Genomic DNA, 22,564 nt, shown 5'->3' with positions numbered 1-22,564 from the left:
CTGGTGCTTTACTTTGTAGACACATAATAGTTGGTATTAAAAAATTGATTTGAGAAACATCAATTTCTTGTTACGTGTATTCATGCATGCATTGGTTGCTTCTTGTGTGTGCTCTGACTGGGGACTGAACCCACGACCTTGGCGTATCAGGATGACATTCCAACAACCTGAGCTACCCAGCCAGGGCAACGCAAACTATTAGTTAAAAGGCATTGCAACAGAGTGGGCATTAGGGTTGGACAGAAAGGACTGTATGTTCTGGTTCTGTCACTTTGCAGCTCTCTGACCTTGAACAACTCACTTAACTTGAGGCTGAGGTTTCTTAACTCTAAATTGGGGCTCACATCTTTCTTCCGTGGGGGACAGGTCATGGCAGCAGGAGGCCTTCAATATGGTAGCCACACACAGCGTACGGCAGAAGGAAGGCCTGCGTGAGTGTGGCTGGTTGGGTAATAATATGGGTGTAATAATTTGTAGTTTTAATTTGAACATTTCACCTAAAATGTCATTTGGTGTTCTTGAGTGTGATATTGTTACAGAATTACATGCTTATGATTTTGTAATAAAAAAGTGGTGTTATTTGTGCTGGACCCTGTATATATGATCGGCTGGCCCAAACTGGAGTAGCAACAAATCATGCTAAGCTATTTCACCCTTGCTATTTCGGATGGCCTTTCATCTCAAACCACAGTGTTATTTCCTGTGGCTCCAGTCCATATTTCATATGCAGAACTTAAAGACAGCAAAAAATGTTTATTTGAAAAAATTACTATGTATTGAAAATATACATTAGAAATTATTACATACTTCCATAGCATTCCCCTCCCCCACCACAAAAGTAGAAATATCTGCCTGCTATACTAATGTCATAGGTAAATTCAAACAAAAAGGAAAACATCAGCCCCCTTTCCTCATACATTAGAGTTGGGGGGGAAAAGGTCAACTTCTGCCAATCAATAGGAATTTAACAAGTCCCAGTCTTCCACCGCAAGACACACGTATTTCTGCTTTGCAGACTGTGAAGAATTACTCTGTTCCTTTTCTGGCTCCTCAAAACCTCTCTTCTTGCTCTTTTTTGACTCCTGGCTTGAGATCGCTTCGCGTTTCAGCAATGGCCCGTGGCAGTCTGGGGCTTTCTCTCTATAGAATTGAAGTTTCTCAGAGGAGTTCATGTGGGTGTCTGCCAGGGGACACTTCACTGGGGTTTCTGCTCGAGCCCGCTTTCCATCTGTAAGAGCCGCAGAAGGGAGGGGTGACCCAGAGAAAACGACAATGGCCTAAACAGAGTGATGCCTGGATGAATTTTATTCCCTTTTGAGTCCCCATAAAGTGACAGTGGCATGCCACCAGCACAGGCTGGAGGCATGTGTGAGCCACTTCATGGATAAGAGGCCTTGGGCAAGTGACTTGAGATTCAGTTTTCTCATCTTTACAGGGATATAAAACCTATTGCGTAAGGGTGATGTGAAAAGAAATGAAATAATGTACATAAAGTGCTTAGGACAATGCTTGGCACACAGTAAAAGCTAAAAAAATGTTAGCTATTACTATTCAAAATCTGGACCTGACTGTCTTCTATGAGCCAAATTTATGGCACAACTCTAGCAGAAGACACAACATTATGTGTTTTTTTTCCTTGGTATGCCCTGGCTGCTTCGTATTTTTTTACCTTTAGTTTTTCTTCACACTGATTTCATTAACCTAATTTTTAAAAATTTTGGTAAAATATACATAAGTAAATTTATCATTCTAACCATTTTTAAGTACACAGCTCTGTGGCACTAAGTACATTAGCACTGTTGCACAACCATTACCACCGTCCTTCTCCAGAGCCTTCTGTCTCGCTAAACTGAAACTGCAACCTGTTAAACAATAAATCTCCACACCCCCTTTCCCAGCCCCTGACAACCACCCTTCCACTCTCTGTCTCTACGAACTTGACTACTCTAGGAGCCTCATAAAGAATTATTATTCAATATTTGCGTATTTTTTGACCGGCTTATTTCCCTAAGCATAATGTCAAGTTTCACCCATGTTAAAGCATATGTTAAAATTTTCTTCCTTTTTAAGGCTGAATAATACTCCACGGTGTATAAATAATATATTTTGTTTAACCACTCATCTGTTGGTGGACACTTGAGTTGCTTCTACCTGTTGGCTACACTTAATTCCTTTTGAACCGTCTGTCATATATCTACTTTGTGCCACTGCAAATCATTTTCGGAACAAGATACATACATTTAATAAGCTATTTTCCTGGTCCTGGCGCTCCAAGCCAAGTGTGGACTTAGCACTGTGAGCTATGGGGAGAGAACGGGAGTCCTGGTGACCTAATTAAGTCAGTACTACCACAGTTAAGTTTCCCACTCTGTGAAGATAAGCTAACTGCTTTAAGGGTGCAAAAAGCTAAGGGCAAAAATTCCAAAGGAAAAAGAATTTCTCACAGAAGTGCTGAGCTGCCTTTCGAGGTTCTAAGGCTTGTCCTGGCTTCACAGCTTCCGAAGTCACACGCTCCCACTGCAGAACAATCTAAAACATATTTGAAAAGATGTCAGCCTGAACAAAATCTCAAACCTCCCTTGTTCCCCTTTGTTCCCTTGCTGGAAACACAGGCCCCTGCGGTGCTCTTACTTCACATGATTGGTGATTAGAGTAAGAATCAAGTCAGCCCAGGATTTTCTGTTTTAATGCGGGGGTTAGAATACAAATATGTTGGATATGTATATTTGCATTACTCAGGAAAAATCTATAAAGCTCACTCCCAATTTTCAGCTCATTCCAAGCTAGAAATAAATGGCATTTCCTTAAACTAATACTAAAATTTAAAACTTTAATCATGCCCTGACTGGTGTGGCTCAGTGGGTTGGGCTTCGTACCGCAAACCCCACAAACCCCACAAACCAAAAGGCTGCCAGTTCAGTATCTGGTTAGGGCACACGCCTGGGTTGGGGCCAGGTCCCCAGTGGGGGGCGTGCGAGAGGCAACCGATTGATGTTTCTCTCTTACATCCATGTTTTTCTCCTTTTCTCCCTCATTTCCCCTCTCTAAAAATAACTAAATAAAATTTTTTTTAAATCTAGAAAAAAACAAAACCCTGTGATTACTACTCATACACTCTTAGTCTCAAGCCTTACAATACACTGTAACTTAAACTCTGTGTAAAATGTCCACATTTTCATATTCTCAAGATATTTCATGATCAGCTTCTGTTTTTAAAACCAGTGCAAATGTATTTCTATTATAAGCTACCTCAAATTCTTTCGGAAATCTGGCCACGTATAAGCTATAAATAAATGATTATTTCACTTATACCATGGGAAACAAGAACTGAATTTAATATTTTTCTTTACAGTATGCAATGAATGATCATAAAGAAAAATGTTTTCAGGACACAGAGGCAGTACAACACAGTCTAAGAACACAATTCCAGAGTTAGCTCTACTACCTACTAGCCAGGGGACCCTGGGCGAGTGATTTAATTTCCGTCTCACTTTCTTCATCTGTTAAATGAGACAACGCACAAGAAGGGTGTGGCACAGGGAGCGGCGCACAAGCAGCACTCAATAAATACCCGCTGTCATCCCTTCCACGGTTCTTCCCAATTATGGGAAATGCAGACAGGTCTCCTGAATCTCGTGACTCGGGGGGCAACTGGGAAAACAGTGCTTCCACTAAGAAACCAGAATGTCAACAGAAGAGCTTGGGGACAGGGAAGAAGAAAGTAAGTTAGGTTCTAGACAAGCTGAACCTGAGGGGCCAGGTTCAGATTTATGGGTGATATTTCGGAATGGGTCTAGCGTGTGAGAGAAGGTGGAATCACTCCTACAGGGGCAGTTAAGGCTCTGAGAACAGCTGAGATCACCAGGAGAGAGAGGGGAAGTATCAGAGAAGAGGTGAGTAATCAGCAAGAGCTAGATGGATTAGTGGAAGGGTCAGGGGAGAGCCAGGAGAAAGGCCGAGAGAGAAGCAGCGTGGGGCGGGCATGTTATGTCAAAGCTGAAGAAAAGCCAACGCAGGTGAAAATGAGACCACATGTTACCTTCGAGGCAACACCTACAATAGAGAAATGGAGGCCGGACCTAGATTACAAAGGATTAATAACCTGGCTGGTGTGGCTCAGTGGACTGAATGCTGGCCTTCGAACCAAAGGGTCGCCGGTTGGATTCCCAGTCAGGGCACATGCCTGGGTTGTCCCCAGTAAGGGGCGCATGAGAGGCAACCACACACTGATGTTTCTCTCCCTCTCTTTCTCCTTCCCTTCCCCTCTCTCTAAAAATAAATAAATAAAGAGATTTATTTTTAAAAAAGATTAAGAACTGAGTAGGCAATGAGGAAGTGGGAGAGGTAATAAAAAACAATTCACAGTTCTGTTGGGGAATGCGGAACACGTCAGACTAACAGTGGACAAGTATGTTTATACAGAGAAAGGAAGCAGCCGGCCCAGGGTGAGACTGAAGATGCAGTGCTGGGGCAGTAGGGGAAATAACTGTTAGTACAGCTACAGAAAAAGCTGGTGATCTTAGGGAACAGAACTGAAAAAAAAAACCCAAAACCTCTAAAAGGCTTATCTCTGGAATAAAGTGACGTCCCTGTTCCCCTTAGATAGGAGGGAAGTAGAATATAGTTGAAGACATGAAGCAAAGCTAAGACAGAGATAGGGAAGTACGGGGACTTCTGTTAGACAGTCTCACTCTTTCTGTGTCACCTGCTGAGAGTGAGGCAGGAGGAGCACAGTCAGCCTGAAACCGTTTCAGTAAGGGATCAATGAGAGAGAGAGAAAGCTCTGCAGTCGAGCCCGAGAAGCGAGGCTGCGGCCGCACGGCACGAAGCTGCACAGAGGCCGACTTGCTTCCTTTCAGGCCAGGCTGCTAGGTATTTCACTTCACCCTTACCAAGCTCTGCAAGAGAGGTCCTGGCTTCTGCATTTTATGGATGAAGCAACAAAGACTCATGTTGCCTTAAGTCATATAGCTGCGGGGCTATCAAGCCAGGATCCCAAACCCAGGTCTCTCTGACTCCACAGCCTTTGCTCCTTCCACCATGACACCTGCTACCAAACTACATCAAGCCTTTGTATGACTATCCCACACCTACCTGCCCCAAGTCCACTACTGGCTATGTCTAGGATTCATCCAGTACTACAGACTGTGTGTAGCAATGCACTATGATAATTATTTCAGCGTGCATTTTCTGGACCAACTTCAAAGTGCTTCTGAAACAGTGACTCACCAGCACCCCTTCCTGTTTACCCCTAGGGAGGTGATACTATAATCAGGCAGCTGGACAGGTCCAGCATCATGCACCATAGCTAGAGCCAAGGAGATGCCCAGAACAAAACAGTTTGGGGAGTCCTCTAAGTCTCCACCGAGAAACACTGGTTTATTAAAGTGTGGCAAGGAGAAAGGCACCGGCCACAGGCGAGCTGGAGTCTACTGGTGCGGTATACTTGGTTACCTCTGACTTCCTACTTAAGTCTGTACTTCACCAAGTTGAGGGAGACCATCAAAATGAGACAAAGTAAAATTCAGTCAAGAAGATGAAAATGGGAACGATCCGTGAGAGAAGGACAAAAAGACCTGTCCTCATTAAAGGCTCTGAGACGTAGGAAAATCACCCCCCAAAGAAGAAGAGTCAGATTTAAATCGTTATCAGTGAGTGGGACTTACTCTTTCTAGACTGCTAAGTGACACGTGTCCTTCTGAAGCTGGGTCATACTGCTTTTTTCACAGAAGCCATAGTGCATTTACTTTCGGAATCTTTGTAAGATGGCACTTTTCTCTGAGGACCAATAAGGTGTGAGGCACAATCTAGTGACCAGGGCATAAGGTTTAAGGACAGGCATGTAATACCTTTCCTTAAGTAGCTGGGTCAGTTGCAGGCCATCACTGTCTCCAATTTGACATGAAGATGACAATTCAGCCAAGAAATACTAAGAGGATTAACATTTGTTCAAAGTGTTGAATAAGACTCTTACAGTTACAATGAAAAACCGTATTAGCTGTATATGAAAAACCACGCAGTACCTGGTCAGCCCAGCCCTCAGTCTTGCAGTTACTGTGATCGAACTCCTTCAAAGGCACTTTGGAGTGGACAAGGCCTATGTGGGTCTGGAGCTTGTGTTTGACAGCTCTGACGTCCTAGTGAGGGAAAGACAGACAGGGAGCCCATGCATCTATTAGTACTTGCTTTCAGTAGGAAATAAACACCATCATAAATACCAGCCCTTTCTGAACACCAATTAACAGAAGCAAAATATCAAGCTGGGAATGTGGAAAAATAAGAGAAGGGAGTAAAAGTCCTACCTTAAGCCCCGTCCCAGAGATATCTAAGCAGTTTAGTTTTCTAAAAGAAAAGAGGTATCCAATTCCTGCGTCTGTGATCTCGGGGTTACCTAGGTGTCAAAAACACAGGCAGTATTCAGTTACAAAGTAACTTCGCTAAAATGCCAACGATAAGGTCAGAAAAAGGCCAAACAATGATAAAATATAAAATATTGAGTGAACAAACTTTTCCACATAAATTAAATATAGGGATCTTTATTCTATCTGTAATATGAAGAGCTATGCATGAGATGATCCTTAACATCCTTTATAGCTCTAACTTTCTAGGAGCTGGGGGGTTAGCAGGAAAAAAAAATGAACCCAGTGTTATCCCAAAAGGTTCAATTTACAACTATATGGAAACAACATACATAAACATGTATTAAAATGGTTCATCGGGGGGGGGTGGGTAGGGCAGGCGAGAGTAATGGGGAAAAAATGAGGACAACTGTAATTGAACAACAATAATAAAAAAAAAGGTTCATCAGACTTTGTTCATGGCCATTTCACTTCCAAAGTAAAAAGATTTATTTTAAAAAGGTTTTCAAAGGTCCTCAGACACAGAGGGACTATGACTACTCTTACTTGCCTTTTTCTCAGAATCCTTTCTTACATATTACCGTCTCTGATCAGAGAGTTATTACACTTAGCACTGAGTCCTCAAGGCCATGAGCACAGTGCCTGGGACATTGTAGATGCTTAGAAAACATTTGCTGAATGAATACACTTTCCTGGAAGGAAGGCAGGCCATTCATTATCATCTTCATTTTACAGAAGTCAAAACCAAGGCTCAGAGAGGTTCAATAACTTTCCCAAGGGCACACAGCTGCTAAAAAGAGTAACAGAGCAAGGAGCATCCCCTGACCTCGAACCCTGCTCCTTCTATTCTTTTGACATTATACCATCCTGCCATACGTACATTCAATGGATGCTCAATTAAATTGTAAATGATCTCTATCAACTTTCTACCATTGGTGTCAGTATTTGGTTAATCCTGAGTAAATTATCACAATTGTGGATTCATCCAGATTTCCATCAAGCAAATATGGATAAAAAAGACCTAGATGACAGACAATCAACTCAAAGAAAGTAAAGATGAACCAAATGTGCTTTATAGATGCTACGAATATGACGACAGGCTGCCCTGCCTGCACGGTGAGTGGCACGGATGAGACTGTAAGGGCCTTTCCTACCGTAACGAGGTGCCAGCATGCCAGAGAGGGTTTGGCCAGGAGTCAGGAGCCTCTGGCTTTAGTCCTGCTCTGCCACTAACTTGCTGTGGCACTTAGGAAAGTCCCTTCAATTTATCACCTCTAAAATGAAGGGAAGAACCAAATGATTTCTAAGGCCATTCTTCCAACATTAATATTCTCTAATTTCTGATAAAACTTACAAGATAAGTCTAGTAATGTTAGATTTTCAAGGCCTCTTTTCATCACTCGAACTGGTGCTGTCATTTTCCGTACCCCGGCATCAGATAGACAATTATCCTTCAGGTGGAGTTGAGTTACACTAAGGAAAGAAAGTCCGTTAAGTAAACTACTCAAAGAGAGGTTGAGAAAGCTAGGTATAACATGCTTTCATAAATTTCATTTAAAAATATAAAATATCCTCTACCCCCCGCTACTTCACACCCAATGCATTTAATGGAGTTAAGTATCTGTTGGGGTTATTTCATTACTCAGTGAGGGTTACCTTAGGGAACAATGTCGTGTAGTATTAATCTCAGATGGCAGAAGGCACTAAAGGTACATGGTGAAATGAGATAAATGGATTTCATTAAGGAGATGAATATACCTTGTTAAAAACAAAAGCTGCATTCCTAAAAAAAAATGCTGTGTAAAAACTAAAAACACTCTAAATATGTCAGGAACGTCTCCTAAAGAACTCCTATGAGAATTCTTTTGACAAAGCAAATAACCCTCTAAGTTTAACTAGCTTTATAAATCCAGATTTTCAGATTGGGTTTTTAAGGTATACCCATAACCCAATCCATCCAGCTAATCTGACACTGGAGTATTAACGTGTTCCACTGTCCCACACCCAAGAAGAAATCTGAACTTCTACTAACTCACACAAATATACCTTTGTACAGAGCAGTATGTGGGTGTCTGTCCTAGGGAGGCCCCAGGAAGCAGGTTAGACTCAGGTCTGTAATGCTGTTATCCCTCTGGGTGCTTAGGAAGCCACAGACGGACCCATTTGGCCTCCTCCCTGCTGTCCAGACTGAGATCGGTTGGATTATTTGTGATCAGTATATGAACTAGGTGATTTCTTTAAATTATGGTTCTTTTGAAAAGGATGTATTTGGTTGTCTTTAGTAGTTTACTTTTTAAATAATTTATAATTCACTGATAGTTAAAATAGAAAATGATAATTATAGAAAATTGTGTAACTTCTCATCTCCTGCTAGAATACACTAGGACAAGTCAAAAGCCAAAATCATGTTTCAACCCAGGTCTCTTCAAGTAGTACATGTTGTAATGAAGTTTATTTAGAAAAATGAACCAACTGACTTGTAAGAGCTGTCCAATCTACATTGCTTCTACCAAGTAAATGCAAATTGAAAATTTTATGAAAAAAAAAACAACTTAGCAAATAAACACAGATTTGGGAAGTAATCGGCATTCTTCAAGATGACCCTGTTGGATCATACCTTTTTTTACATTTTAATCCTCATCTGAAGATACGTTTACTGACTTTAGAGAGAGAGGGAGGGAGGCAGGGTGGTAGAGGAAGAGGGGGAAGAGGGAGGGAGAGAGGAAGAGACAGACAGACAGACACACAGACACTGATGTGAGAGAGAAACATCGACTGGTTGTCTCCCGTTTGACCCTCTACTCACCCTGACGAGGGATCCAACCTGCAACCTAGCTATGTGCCCTGACGGCAAATTTGGGTGCATGGGACGACACTCCAACTGAGCCACCCAGCCAGGCCAGACCATCCTTTGAAAAAATAAAACAATTCATCTGCAAATGGTGGCAATACCTAGATAGGGCCTCATTGGTGAGATGTTCTAGAAGTTCATGCTCATCTCCAAGCTTGCAACAGGAAAGATCCAGGCAGGTCAACTCCCGGAAAGACTTAATCTCCTCAAGTTTTTCTGAAATCACCAGATATCTGTGGGGCATGGAGAACAAGAAACAGTTTTTCTTTTCCTTCTTTTTGAAACATTATCGAATGTGGGTCTGTGCCGCAGTCAACATTCCGTCTGGACAAAGCACTATGTAATAAGCAGACTTCACTGATTACTATGTGGACACTGGCTGAACTTTTTCGTTAGTCAATGCCTAGAAAGTCTTTTTTACACGAGAGTGGAGTAAACATTTTAAATAAATAAATAAATGACAGTATATGAGCGAAGGCAAGTCACAGGAGAAAACATGTGCGTTGTTAGAAGGCAGGCCCCGGCTGTGCTGGGACCTCGTGGGAGAATTTGCAAACTTCAGGGGACTCAAAAATGTGTCATCAATTCACTCCTTTCAGGTTGCGTTTTATCTAATGCTCAATATTTTGTGGTTTGAAAACTGAAATGGAGCCAAGAACTCTGGCTTCTGATCTTCACATCCAGGAACATACCAAGAAGTATTTGGCAGATCACATTTTAGCTTTTCTAACTCAAACCCGAGTTTGAGTAGCTGCCCACTCCACTGTGTCCCTGTCATCCCGCTAACTCTGCCCTGAAAGCCTGTGCGGCACGACTACTAAGAGGACTCACTCTAATCGAGACGGTTCTTAAGACAAACCAGTGAGCACAACCAATTAATTACACTGGAGCACCCTGCCCAAGTTCATCAGGACGCATCAGGGAGGCCTCTGAAGAGGAAAAGGAGATTAAAAAGGCACTCCACATCCCAGGCTGTGGCGTCCACTTTGCTTTCTAGCCGTTTCTCTCTTTTAGATGTCGTCAGTGAGAAAAAACGACAAGTAATTAGGTATGACAGGAAAAGAGAGGATCCTAAAAGAATAGGGAAACTGGCTTGTGACAAAAGCATGCCTTTCTAATCTACCTTTCTCAAGAGTGTCTAGATGTCTCCACAGAGAGATGGCAAACTAGGATCAGTGGGGGTCACACTTAAAAGTGTTCACATCTCTGTCAGCAGGATTATAATGACCAAAAACGGGATGGAACAATCTGACAGTAAGAGGGAAGTTAAATCTCTTTTCTTCCTACTTCTGGCAAGTTGTCGCTGACCTGACTGCTAGCCACAGATGGCCTGGCACTGATAGCCCCTCTAAGCCGCCTGATGGAGCTCAGCTGGGTACACAAATGAGCCTTATTTACTCAGACTATTTGAACCGCACTGTAAATAAAGCTGCTGTTTTCCATCTTCCAATCACAGAGTTGAAATGGGTTAATGGGGATTTGGGGGATTACTAGTAATCAGAGAGAGAGAAACACACATCCTTTGATCAATTTGCCAAGAGATTTTTTGTAATTCTGAAATGGGTTATCTGAGAAGGATAACATAATTAACAAACATTACAAAAATCAAAGCTGAGAAACCAACATGCAAAGCCACAGACCTTACTAGATGTTTATCTAGAACAATGGTTTTCAACCTTTTTCATCTCATGGCACACATAAATTACTAAAATTCTGTGGCTCGACAAAAAACAGGTATAATTTTGATTCACAATAATAACAATAGTAATTACCTATGCATTTTGCTCCAAAGTGACTTTTTTAAAAAAACAGATGCTAATATTTCTATATAAAAATTTCTAGTACCAAGAATTAACCAATCACATGCAACCTTATTATGCAACAGGACTTATAAGATGCAATTCTATTATATGATCTATATTATTTATGGTTCAAGACAGGGCATCCACATTGTATGGCTATTGTTGTGTTGGCTGTTGTCATTTTTTTATTTGACAATCTAAGGGGAAAAGAGGTCAGTGTCCCTGGCTAGTCAGGTATTGCATATTTTAAAAATTCTTGCAGCACACTGGTTGAAAATCACTGATCTAGAACAAGTTCTAGGGTCTTGCTCAAAATTAGTCCCAATTTGCCCCTCAACGATTTCAAAACAGTGAGCGAAGAAGCAACAGAGCACAGAAATATTTTAGCATCAGAGAGACCTGAGTTTAGATTCTTTTTTCCCCCTAAATCAGGATCAGGTGAGTTTAGATTCTTAACAACCCTAATTACCTGTGTGATTGTGAGAAGTTACTTAACCTCTTCGAGTCTCAATTTCTCCGGCTAGAAAATGGGGCTGACGATTACTTTTTTCAAGATTATTAAAGCCCTCATTAAATGGTAGCTATTATAATTACTTCAGTTACACAGGGTGATATTTTAAGGAAAACATACTTCCCTCCCTGCAACCACCAATGGGATTGAAAATCACTGGGGTTTCAACACAGGGAGGAGACCATTCTGTAGGGGTGGGACCCAGTGCAAAGGTACTGGCTTCTCCTTCTGGCAGGCAGCTTTGTGACTCAGTCCCAAAACAGCAATCCCCGGCACCTAACCAATTATCTTATTTTCAATTATTTCCTCAGGCTCTTTCCCTTTCACCTCAACCCTTTCGTGCTGGTAAAACCTTTGCTGTTGCAGCTTCAGTCCTGAATTGCAAATGCAAACCCCAATCTCCTGCCCTCTTCTTTTTCCTTTGGGAATTGAAAAGAAAAAGGGAAGTTTTTGATCACAATTGAAAATCTTACTTATATCTAAATAAGGTGGCAAAATTTGAAAATGCTTTCATATAATATGAGCCAAAAGGTTATGAAAAAAAAATTAAGAAAATATGAAAAATTATAAAGAAAATGACACCAATTTCACTCCCACCATCTAGATATTTCAGTGGGTTTCTTTTTTCTTTCTATATATACAATTATAAAAATTCTTATTTTAATAAAACTGGGATCATATAGCATATGTAACTTTAATTCTTATTTTTTCATTTATTATATAATGAACATTTCACCACATCGTTTTAAATGCTCTTTAAATATTATCTTGAGTTATGTATCATATGAATGTACCATAATTTGCTTAACTAATTTCCTAGTGTTGGACAGTCAGCTTTCAGGTCACTATTACAACGACTACTATAATGAACACTCTTATGTAAAAATATTTGTTCCTATATATGATTATTACATTAGAAATTAGAAGAGATCGTAAATAAATGGAATCAATGGGCTGATAAACAGTATGGGTGTTCTTTAGAGGCTCTTGGTACATACTGCTAAGCCACTTCCCAGAAACACTGCACTAACTTCTGTGCTCATCGAACATGAACGAAGGTGCTGTTCTCATCCAACCGGACCTCTGGTGCAGGAGGCAAACCTTGCAAATGGGTGAAAAGCATTTCCACTATCATGAGAAACGCTTAAGCCACAATGGTAAGTGGAGGAAAACCAAAACAGGATACAAATTGTAGATTAGGGCATATTCCAAATGCACAAGGATATATATTTGAAAGTGATTATCATGAATGGTGGGATGATTATTTTTTTTTAATATCACAGTTCTATGTATTTCCCAAATAGTATGTATTGCCTTTACAACATAATTTTAAGACAAATTATACATCATAATTCTATTTATTGCTCAAATTTTTCTACAAAACATAAATAACTTGGATTAAAAAGTAAAATGTGTTTCCAATGTACAAGCTGCGATGAACTGTTACTTGACTATTCAGCTGGGCGATGTTTTCCCCTCCGCTGGCCCAGCCAGGACTGAGACCACAGCTCAAAGACAGAGTTTTCACGAAGTGTCTGAAAAGTTCATGAGCCCACGGTTCTGTTTCTGTCTGCATCTGTTTGTGTCTTTTCTTCTTAAAGTATAATATCTGGCCTGGGGTAAAAACACGAATCCTATGAGCCAATTAAATAAACACTGCTTCTTTATTTTTTCAAGCATATAAGCTTAACTTACGCTTTCCGGTACAACTTTCTCCTCTTTTATTACATGCTTTCTGTGTAGCCTTATTTTAATGATCATATTGATTGTGTATCTTAACAGTAAGCTGTCTTTTATATTGTAAGTGTATTTTATTGATTATGCCATTACAGTTGTCTCAATTTTTCCCCCTTTGCCCCCTTCCACCTGGTACCCCCCCCTTCCCTCCAGCAATCCCCCCCTTAGTTCACGTCCATGGGTCCTGAATTTAAGTTCTTTGGCTTCTCCATTTTCTATGCTATTCTTAACTTCCCCCTGTCTATTTTGTTCCCACCAATTATGCTTCTTAATCCCTGCACCATTTCCCCATTCTCTCCCTTCCCCCTCCCGGCTGATAACCCTCCAGATGATCTCCATATGTATGATTCTGTTCCTGTTCTGGTCGTTTGCTTAGTTTTTGTTTTTAGATTCAGTTGTTCATAGTTGTGGATTTTTTATCTTTTTAATGTTCGTTATTTTGAGCTTCTTTTTTCTTAGATCAGTCCCTTTAACATTTCATATAAGGGCTTGGTGATGATGAACTCCTTTAGCTTTACCTGCCTTTCCATTCTAAATGACAGCTTTGCTAGATACAGTAATCGTTGTTATAAGTCCTTGCTTTTCATCACTTTGAACACTTCTTGCCAGTCCCTTCTCGCCTACAAAGTTTCTTTTGAGAAATCAGCTGATAGTCTGATGGGCACTCCTTTGTGGGTAACTCCTTTTCTCTTGCTGCTTTTAAGATTCTCTTTGTCTTTAACCTTTGGCATTTTAATTATGATGTGTCTTTGGTGTGGTCCTCTTTGGGTCCAACTTGTTTGGGACTCTGTGCTTCCTGGACTTGTATGTCTATTTTCTTCACCAAATAAGGGAACTTTTCTTTCATTATTTTCTCAAATAAGTTTTCCATTTCTTGTTCTTCCTCTTCTTCTGGCATCCCTATGGTTCGGATGTTGGTACTTTTGGAGATGTCCCAGAGGTTCCTAAGCCCATCCTCGTTTTTTAAAATTCTCATTTCTTTTTGTTCTGTTTGAATATTTATCTCTTCCTTATGTTCCAAATCATTTCTTTGAATCCTGTCTCCCTTCCCTTCTCTGTTGGTTTGCTGTGGATTATTCTTTATTCACTTAGTGAAACCTGCATTTCTTTCTTCATTTGCCTGCTGTACTCAAGGAATTCTCTGAGCATCCTATTAACCAGTGTTTTGAACTTTGCATCTGATAGGCTGGCTATCTCCATTTTGCTTAGTTCTTTTTCTGAGGTTTTGTTCTGTTCTTTCATTTGGGCATATTTCTTTGTCTCCTCAATTTGGCAGCCTCCCTGTGTTTGTCTCTGTGTATTAGGTAAAGCTGCTTTTACTCCCTGTATTAGTAGCAGGCCTATTATAGAAAAGGCACCTATAAATCGTTTGGGGCAGAGCCTTAGGTAATTGCCAGGACCAGGCAACCCTCTTCACTGCTTTGTGGCTGTGTGGAGAGGGCTCAGAGATGGGACAATGCTGCCTGGCCTCTGGCAGTTTGACTGGCATTCACCCTGTTTCCAGTCACTTCACCCCCTTGCTGTGTGCCACTGGCGCCTTTCCAGCTGCTGGCCTGGTGGTGAATCCTGGAGTGGGTGGATTTACATACACTCTAAGACTATGCTGCAAAAATCCAGAAGTTTCTTCCACTGACCCAGCCCCCCCTGGTTTCTACAGCCAGAGGTAACAGGGATCTACCCAATGTTGGAACCCTAGGCTGTGCGGTCTGGCTTGGGGCTGGGATCACTCACTCCCAAGGTACCCATCCCTTTCGTTCCACCGCTGCCACACCACCACTCGGCTTTGCTGCACCACACGGCCTCTCCACCCATCTCTGTGACTCCACCTCTCCTACCTGTCTGGATGAATGTGTCTTCTTTAAATCCTTGAGTGTCAGACTTCCACACAACTCAGTTTTCTGACGGTTCTAGGTGTTATTAGTTTTGAGATCTGATCTTAATTCTTTCTATGGTTGCACAAGGAGGCAAAGCATGTCTACCTACACCTCCATCCTGACTGGAGGCCTCACAGTTTCTAATCAGAAAAACACGCATACCGTGGTATACTATACAGCTATGTAAAAAATCTACAAGTATTGTTGACAAATAATTTTCAAAATACGTGAGGAAAGCAAGGTACACAACAGTATAAGCAGTGTGTTGCCATTTGTATGACAAAGGGAAGATCTATATATGCATGTGTATGCACAGAATATTTCTGGAATGATATAAAAATAATTGATAACAGTAGTTGCCTCTGCAGAGAGGAAATAGGAAAGAGATGGGAGTGAGGCTTATGTTTCCCTTTCTACTTTTTTGTGTTTGCTTTAAATTCTTTTGCGTGTACATTTTTAACAAGTATTCTTTTAAGTTAGTAGTTACTTTGAAAGTCATTTTATATGATGCTGGGATAAAAATTTTAATAAATCCTAAAAGTATTTGAGCAAGGCAAGTCACACACACAAAAAACATCTGCTCTATGAGGAAAGACAGACCTTCCCTAAGACAGAACTTCCCAGTGCTGGGAACTTCTTTGAAAATTTCCAAATTTTAGGGTACTTGAAATTTTAACCACTCATTTTTTAAAAAAGTTTCTTTTTATCTAATGCTCAATATCTAGTGGTCTGAAAACTGGAATACGGCTGAGAACTCTAGTTACTAATTTTCATATCCCCAAAAGCATACCAAGGGATATTTGGCAGATCACATCTTCTCTTTTCTATTTTCTCTTACTAGAAAAGTTGGTAGAAGAGTCTTTTCTACCTAATGGAGCTGTGGTAATCAACTAATCCTTTTAAATTGTTTCAAAAACAAAAGCTAAATGCTGTCTGAAAGAGTGAGGGGGGAAGGCAAACAGTGATTTTTCTAAAAATGGCCCGTCATTTTGTGTCTGAAAGTTCAAAATTGAAGTGCTATTTGATGGGGAAGCCCTCAAAGCTACTAAGCCCCAGAGCTTGACATAATTAATGCGCAATAAACTACTCAATATCCTAATCACAATACCCACCTGTTTCGCAAACACAGGGAGCAAAGCACCAGACTTCCATAGGCCTCCGTGAATTTCTGTAAAGCTCTCAGCCCCGCACCAGGCTCTGTGAATTTCTGTCTGGCTTCGGCAGCAGAGAACAGCTTTTCAGCAATCTGCTCAGGAAAGCCAATAAGGGAATCAATGTGATCAACGTTGTCGGAGATGAAGCCCAGGACCAGGCTGAAGAGGGATTTGGCGGAGTACCGAAGATTCCCCTCCCGGGTATATGTGAAGATGAAATGATCAGTCTTCTCTTTCTGCGCAGTATCGTCTTCCCTATTCATGCAAAGCTCCACAGAAAAGCCTTTGGGAAACAGTCGGAAAGGCCTTGGCTTCTGGAGGCTACTCCTGACGCCATCCAAGGCCAAATTGACCATGTGCAGCTGCCCATTCTCTCGCACATATATGGGCCCTGGGTCCAGGTGGTTTTCTGAGTTGAGGTAGTAAGACATTGCCTTGCTTGCAACTGTAAAAGCAAGGCACAGAGGAAGCAAATACAATTAAAGTGACATCTGTAACATGTAACATCATCTCGCTGTGCCCACAGCTTTATTCGCCTACCAGGCAGGCCCTGCAGCTAGTTTGGGAAAATGAAGCTTACCAGTTGCCTGTGAATTATGGCACTGGAGGTTGCCTCTACGGCCTCTACCTGGAATGCCCTTTCTTACTGCACCCCTTTTCTTGTCTATCTGGTGATCTCCTATTCATCTTTCAAAATCCAACTCAAATCTTATTTCTAAAATTTACCCTAAGGAAGTTTATTGCAGAAGTGAGCAAAGAATCATCTATAAGGAAAGTTATGGAAGCACAGTTGATATTAGCAAAACAATTGGAAACAACCTAAATGTCCAGAAACAGGGGTGTTATTAAATACATTATGATACACCCATACCATGCAATGGCATGCAGCCATTACAACTATAAAATTTTCATGGATTTGCAAGTTACAAATCATACATTTGGAACTTCCATTTGTTTTTTAAACCATGTTTATGCATAGAACAAAGACTAGAAATGAATTATTCCCTTGCTACCATGGCACCTTTCACACACTTTTTTGTTGTACTTGGCTCACTGTCCTGCTACTGATTTGTTTCTGGGTCTGGGTTCTGCTGGTTTGAGCTCCTGAGAAAAGGGGCCATGTTTAATTCCACCAGACTTCCTAACAAAGTGCTCTGGCATTTTAGCAGGCCCTGAGAAGATATTGGCAGAACTCAAGTTTACTTATTTGCTAAACCTTACACAGGCCGCAAGCAACAAGATTTTTATTGGGCTTACAAATAAAGACCTCCATCACAAGAGCTAAATAAAAGCTATTCTAGCCCTTGAAGCATCACTTCTATTAAGGCTCTACTAGGGCACATTAGAGGTTAGGCAAAATATCAAAAACAGTTGGGTATTTATGTGGTTATGTGGGTGACATTTTGTGCCCAAGTATTAACTGAAATAAATACTTGTTTTCCTGAAGAACTGTGAGATTTCAAAATACACAAAAAATTGCTACATTATATGAAAGTACTTCATTATCGTTTCTACATCAATTTAAAGGGAGAAAAGGGGTGAAATTTAATATAACGTAGGTCAAAAAGCTATTATGTCTGAAAGATTCCCATAGACATTTAGAGGGAACCAACCCAGCTTCTTCCACATCAACGCAGGGCTAGGATGTAACTATGATGACACTTAGAAGTGTCAGCCAACAATCAAGTCAGTGATCAAAAACGCTGTGTCTCTGGAGATCAAACAGTGGATCTCGTTTGTGGGCATCAGTGTAATTCAGTTTCCCCCAAGGACAATTGTGTGTGCAGAACACATGAGAAAAGAGGGCTCTGCCTAAGGTAAGAGCTTCGCCCTCTCCTGATCATTTTCTTACGCCCTGCTCTGAACATGCGGTACTGCCCAGGTAAACTGGCTGTCCCACTGCCCTTTGCCCATTTGGCTGGAATACCCTTCTCTGCTTCCCTGACCTAGCTAATTCCTACTCATCATTAATGCCACCTTCCCTCTCCTGGGAAACTTTCCCTAGCCCTTGTACCAGTGCAGGCCTGTCTGATCCTTCCCAGAGCACCAAAGACTCCTTCTGCATAACACTTAGCACCATATACGATGTCTGTTCCCTTACTAATGTCCCCAGAGCTGTGAGCTCTTTGAAGGCATTTATTTGATCCATTTCTCTTTCCCAAGCCTAACATAGAGCCTAGTACTGAGTAAGCTTTCAACAGATATTTGCTGAACCAACGGAGATGAAGGGTGAGACCTCCAAAGGGACAGGCTTAGTGCTTTGAGCTGCAGGGCCTGCTGATACTGTTGCTAGGAGCCAGCTCCTCTTCCAGGCAACAGCTGCAGCTCCTCCCCCTCTTGCCAGACCCTTCTGCAGGTGGTAGAAGCAAAGCAGATGATGGGAGTACACTGCTACTGGTACTGCCAGGGGAAAAAATCTACAAATCAGGAAAAAGAAAAAGAAACTGTCACAGAACCAGCTCTTAAAACTCATAGTCTTGCTGGTATTCAGTCTGCTGCTAAGGAGATGCCTCACTTGAATTCTAAGCTCTTCTTCCAGTAGAAGCAAGCATCTGGCCCCTTCAATCTCACAGAATTTAATCTTGATGAGAAGATAGAGCAGACCCCCTTTGGTCTTTATCCCTGTAACTGGATATTCAAGCCCTACTCTACTTATAGATCAGAAAGTAGATACCAAGTATCATCCTAAAAAGGAATGACCTGATTTAAATAGAAAGGCAAATTCAATGGAAGATAATGTTATAATGGATCAACATATTATAAGCTCCCTGGCAAAGAAATAGGGTCTGCCCATCTGCATTACCCCAAACCCTCAGCCCCCAATATTGCCTCCACAAACTTTGCAGTAAAATGAACAAATGGATGAATGGATGACTACTGCGGGGACAATCAGAAAAGTCTGATTCCATCCAGCAGAGGGCACAGCGGCTTGGGGCCGGAGCAAGGATGTTAAGCCAGGCGGCCCCAAGTCCTGGCAGCTTCTGCTTCCAGGGATCATTTTCAAAAAAGGGCACAGTTCTGGCTATATTTTACCTTTAAATTACTCATCAAATGCTAGTTCTCTTTCTAAATAATGAAAAGAAATCCAGTGTTTCCTAAAGAGTACACCCATATCATCTGTCCAGAAACCCCTAGGCCTCTCTATTCTTCAACTACGGCACTTGAGGAACTCCTCTTGGTTCAGTGAATCCTGGCAACCTTTGATTTCTATAGCTGAATCTGGGCATCTTGTATTCTCCCAACAAGGAGCTTCCTGAGAATTTGTGAGGTACTACAAAATGATCTAAGAATTATAACCTTTAGTATTTAAACCTTTCAAGGTTAAGAAACATAAAGGCAAGAGAATTCCACACAAAGCTTCTGTACTTGGCTTTTGTTTCTGCCTGGCTGTTGTACAGGGTGGTCTATTACAAATGGGCCTGCTAAGGAGATATACCATGGTAAAAACCCCATGCAAACTGGAAAATTAAAATAATCAGTATCTCTAAGAAAACAATGTCCAGTGTAGGTCTGCATTAGCTATATTTTATGTTAGATCAACAGAGTAGCAGGGGCATTCTAATAGTCTCTCAGCTCCCCACAGAGGGGCGGTTTTGTAACTGATAAAACACTGCAGGAAAATATCATGATTGCGCATGTTCTAGTATTTGGCCACCATAAATGAACCAATACCACGAAGTATGTCATTTCATCAAACCAATAAAATATAACCTTACTCCATTAATAACTCAGTTTTCTACAGCCTCTTTGAATAAGCAGCAAAATAAAACAATTGATAACCAAACATAATGGCTTTTTAGAACTAAAAGCCAGTTTACCAAGCGAGGAGAATGGCTATCCCAGCCAAGGGGTGGGGAGGCAGATGGGAGAGTAGGAGGCAACAGTATTAAAATTGTGAGGTAAGTCTATAGATATCTAATTTGAAGAGAAAGAGGAGAAAACACCTAACTTTAGTAAGTGAAGTTAATAATCCCTGTAATAAAAAATCATAGTAAAGATTACGATGAAAATGATAGTGGGTATGATAGTTACCATTTGTTAAGCACCTACCAGTTGCCAAGCACGGTGCTTGGTACTATATTAAATGATCTCATGTTATCTTTCACAGTCCTCTGAAGTCAGGATTACCATTTAACAGATGAAGAGCCTCAGAGAAATAAAGTAACTTACTTAAGAACCAGAGCTAGTAAGTGGCAGAGCCAGAATTCAATCTCAAGGCTGTATTACTCCAAAGTTCAAGCTCTTTCCACTGCATGAGGCTGTCTCTCAAGAATAAAAATATGACATAAGCCTTAAGGATAAAAAAAGATGTTAAAAATTAATGTCACCCACCTGTTTGATCCCTTTGGTATTCACTGGCTCTAGCTGGGGGATGGGGAGACAGGGAGGAGATTAAAACAAAAAACAAAAAACAGTGGACATGTGAGGAAAGAGTTGGTGGGAACAGAGCCAGGACAGGGCTACATTGAGGCCTCCCTTCTACCTTCTGCCAGGGCAGAAATTACCCACATCCACACACCAGGAAAACATCTGTCAATTCATGGCCTTCATCCCAAGGCTGCACACACCCTTGGTTAATTTGAAAATGCAGAACTCTTGAGAAAATTTCCAATGTAGAAACCTGAACAGAAACTAGGTCCAAACCATGAATAACCAACTAACTAATCTTACCTTCGCTGTTCTGTGTCAGATCCATTATTCAATTTTCAACTCCCATTTCTTTTATTCCTAAACTTGCATTTTCCTACCTGACTTCTCACCCATACCCTTTCCTCTCCCAAGCTCCAGAGGATGGTACCATACCCAGCTCTCTACCTTCCTCCAGGAACATACCAATCTCCCCCACATCTTGAGACTTAGTTTCTCTATCTGCTAACTCTAGATCTTCACACACAAAATCCAATCTCCACAGGAAAAATCCTAACCTCTCCTTCCTTCTCCCACTCTTAGCTCCTCTGCCCCCACCTCTCAAACCTTATGCCCTTCTAATCCTTCCATGGCCCTTCTGAAATCCGTCTCCCTGTCTCTGAGACCCAATCCCATCTCCACCAGCCTCTCCCGCCTTCCCCACATCACCCCCCCCCCACCCACTCTCATCCCCAGGCAACATCTATTCTGCCCATCACCATTTATTCACCCTTCCCCCTCTCTGGGATTCCCTCTTGTAGGACCCAAATCTCTCCATCTCTTTCCTCATCTTCTGTTTTCAACCTTCAAAATCCCCTGCCTTCAGGCCTCACTGTGCTCAACTTCACAATCCACAGCCCCAACTTCTTTCTTCCCTACCCACAAGACCCCACCCTTTCTCCTATTTCAATTCTATATCCTTTCCTCTTTGCACTCCTCAAGGCCCCTTCCCAAGCACTGCAAGTTCTCCTTCTCTCTAATTTCCACGCATGTCCCTCTCTGAGCCTACCCCCAAAATCCTGGTCCCTTCTCCCCCACCACCCCGAACCCCAATTCTCAAACGCCCACATACCCAACCCCAGCACCACTACCTCAAGCTTAAATCCATCTTCCACACTCTTTATCCTCTTCTTCACACCTTTCACCCAACCACACCCCAACCGCATCTCTCTGGGTCTTCCCCTCCCCCACTTTGCCCCTCACTAGCACCCCGCCCCCGCCCTCACTTGCGGCCCAGGGATCCGTAGGCGGCCCAGCCCGCGGCCGCCACCTACCTGTGCCCCTGCCTAGGGCAGCAAGCTGCAGCTCCTCTGTGGCGGATCCCTCCTCCAGAGGCGCGGCTGAGAGGGAAAGCGGCTCGGCGCCGCAGGCACAAAGCTAAGGAGGGTGGGACAGAGAAAGGATGGGAGGAGGGAAGGGGCTAGGGGCGACCTAGCGCCTTGGGACCGCTGGGCTGACAGGGGCGGGGGGGAGGGTAGGCTGGGCATGGGAGTCGCGCGTGCGCGGTACCCGGCAAGGGGGGCGGGGTTGGACCTGGAGGCGGGGCCGAGCCCTGGGCAGGCGACCTGAGGGCCAAGGGCTCAGGATCTCGGAGAGGTGGGGACTGCGGCGTGCGTCCTTTGTGTGTGTGGTTGGGGGGGGGTGGGCGGGTCCCTGGGGTCTGAAAGCCTCCAGGGATCCAGTTCTACTCGGGAAGAAAGGCAGCGTGTGCTCAAGGTTCCTGCCTCTGGGTGAAGGCCCTTGGCCTTTGGGCCGGACCTGCGCAGCCTCAGTCACTGGAAGTAAAGAATGAGTTTAGGGGCCCGTGGTCTGGGGGTGGGGCGTGAAGGGCGGGGTGGAAGATGAGCCCAGGGGTAGAGATACAGGAGA

General features: G+C 42.3%; 2 protein-coding genes across 5 annotated transcripts in view; one reads left to right on the top strand and one right to left on the bottom strand.

Moving 5' to 3' along the window:
* Positions 1 to 733: 733 nt before the first annotated feature.
* Positions 734 to 22,184, bottom strand: LRRC42 (leucine rich repeat containing 42). Of its 2 annotated transcripts, XM_024571252.3 has the most exons (9): positions 21,970 to 22,184; positions 20,621 to 20,653; positions 16,247 to 16,733; positions 9,312 to 9,443; positions 7,714 to 7,832; positions 6,303 to 6,391; positions 6,024 to 6,137; positions 2,445 to 2,529; positions 734 to 1,228 (listed from the first exon to the last, which is right to left on the bottom strand). In XM_024571252.3, exons 3-9 carry the CDS (start codon positions 16,717 to 16,719, stop codon positions 954 to 956), a joined length of 1,287 nt encoding a protein of 428 aa, XP_024427020.1. In that variant the 5' UTR covers positions 16,720 to 16,733; positions 20,621 to 20,653; positions 21,970 to 22,184; the 3' UTR covers positions 734 to 953. The 2 variants fall into 2 exon arrangements, with proteins under 2 accessions (XP_024427020.1, XP_024427019.1); XM_024571251.2 differs by lacking the exon at positions 20,621 to 20,653.
* A 34-nt stretch (positions 22,185 to 22,218) lies between these two features.
* Positions 22,219 to 22,564, top strand: part of IFT25 (intraflagellar transport 25) — a 45,509-nt gene continuing 45,163 nt past the window's right edge. For all 3 annotated transcript variants that reach the window (XM_053919942.2, XM_053919944.2, XM_053919943.2), the window contains exon 1: positions 22,219 to 22,291. The gene's annotated coding sequence lies outside the window, so the exon portion shown is untranslated. The remainder of the gene's footprint in view (positions 22,292 to 22,564) is intronic.

The sequence above is a fragment of the Desmodus rotundus genome, chromosome 3 (genome assembly GCF_022682495.2).
Source record: "Desmodus rotundus isolate HL8 chromosome 3, HLdesRot8A.1, whole genome shotgun sequence".
Classification (NCBI taxonomy): domain Eukaryota; kingdom Metazoa; phylum Chordata; class Mammalia; order Chiroptera; family Phyllostomidae; genus Desmodus; species Desmodus rotundus.
The sequence above is the reverse complement of the archived record's forward strand: the minus strand, read 5'-3'. Positions and strand labels throughout refer to the sequence as shown.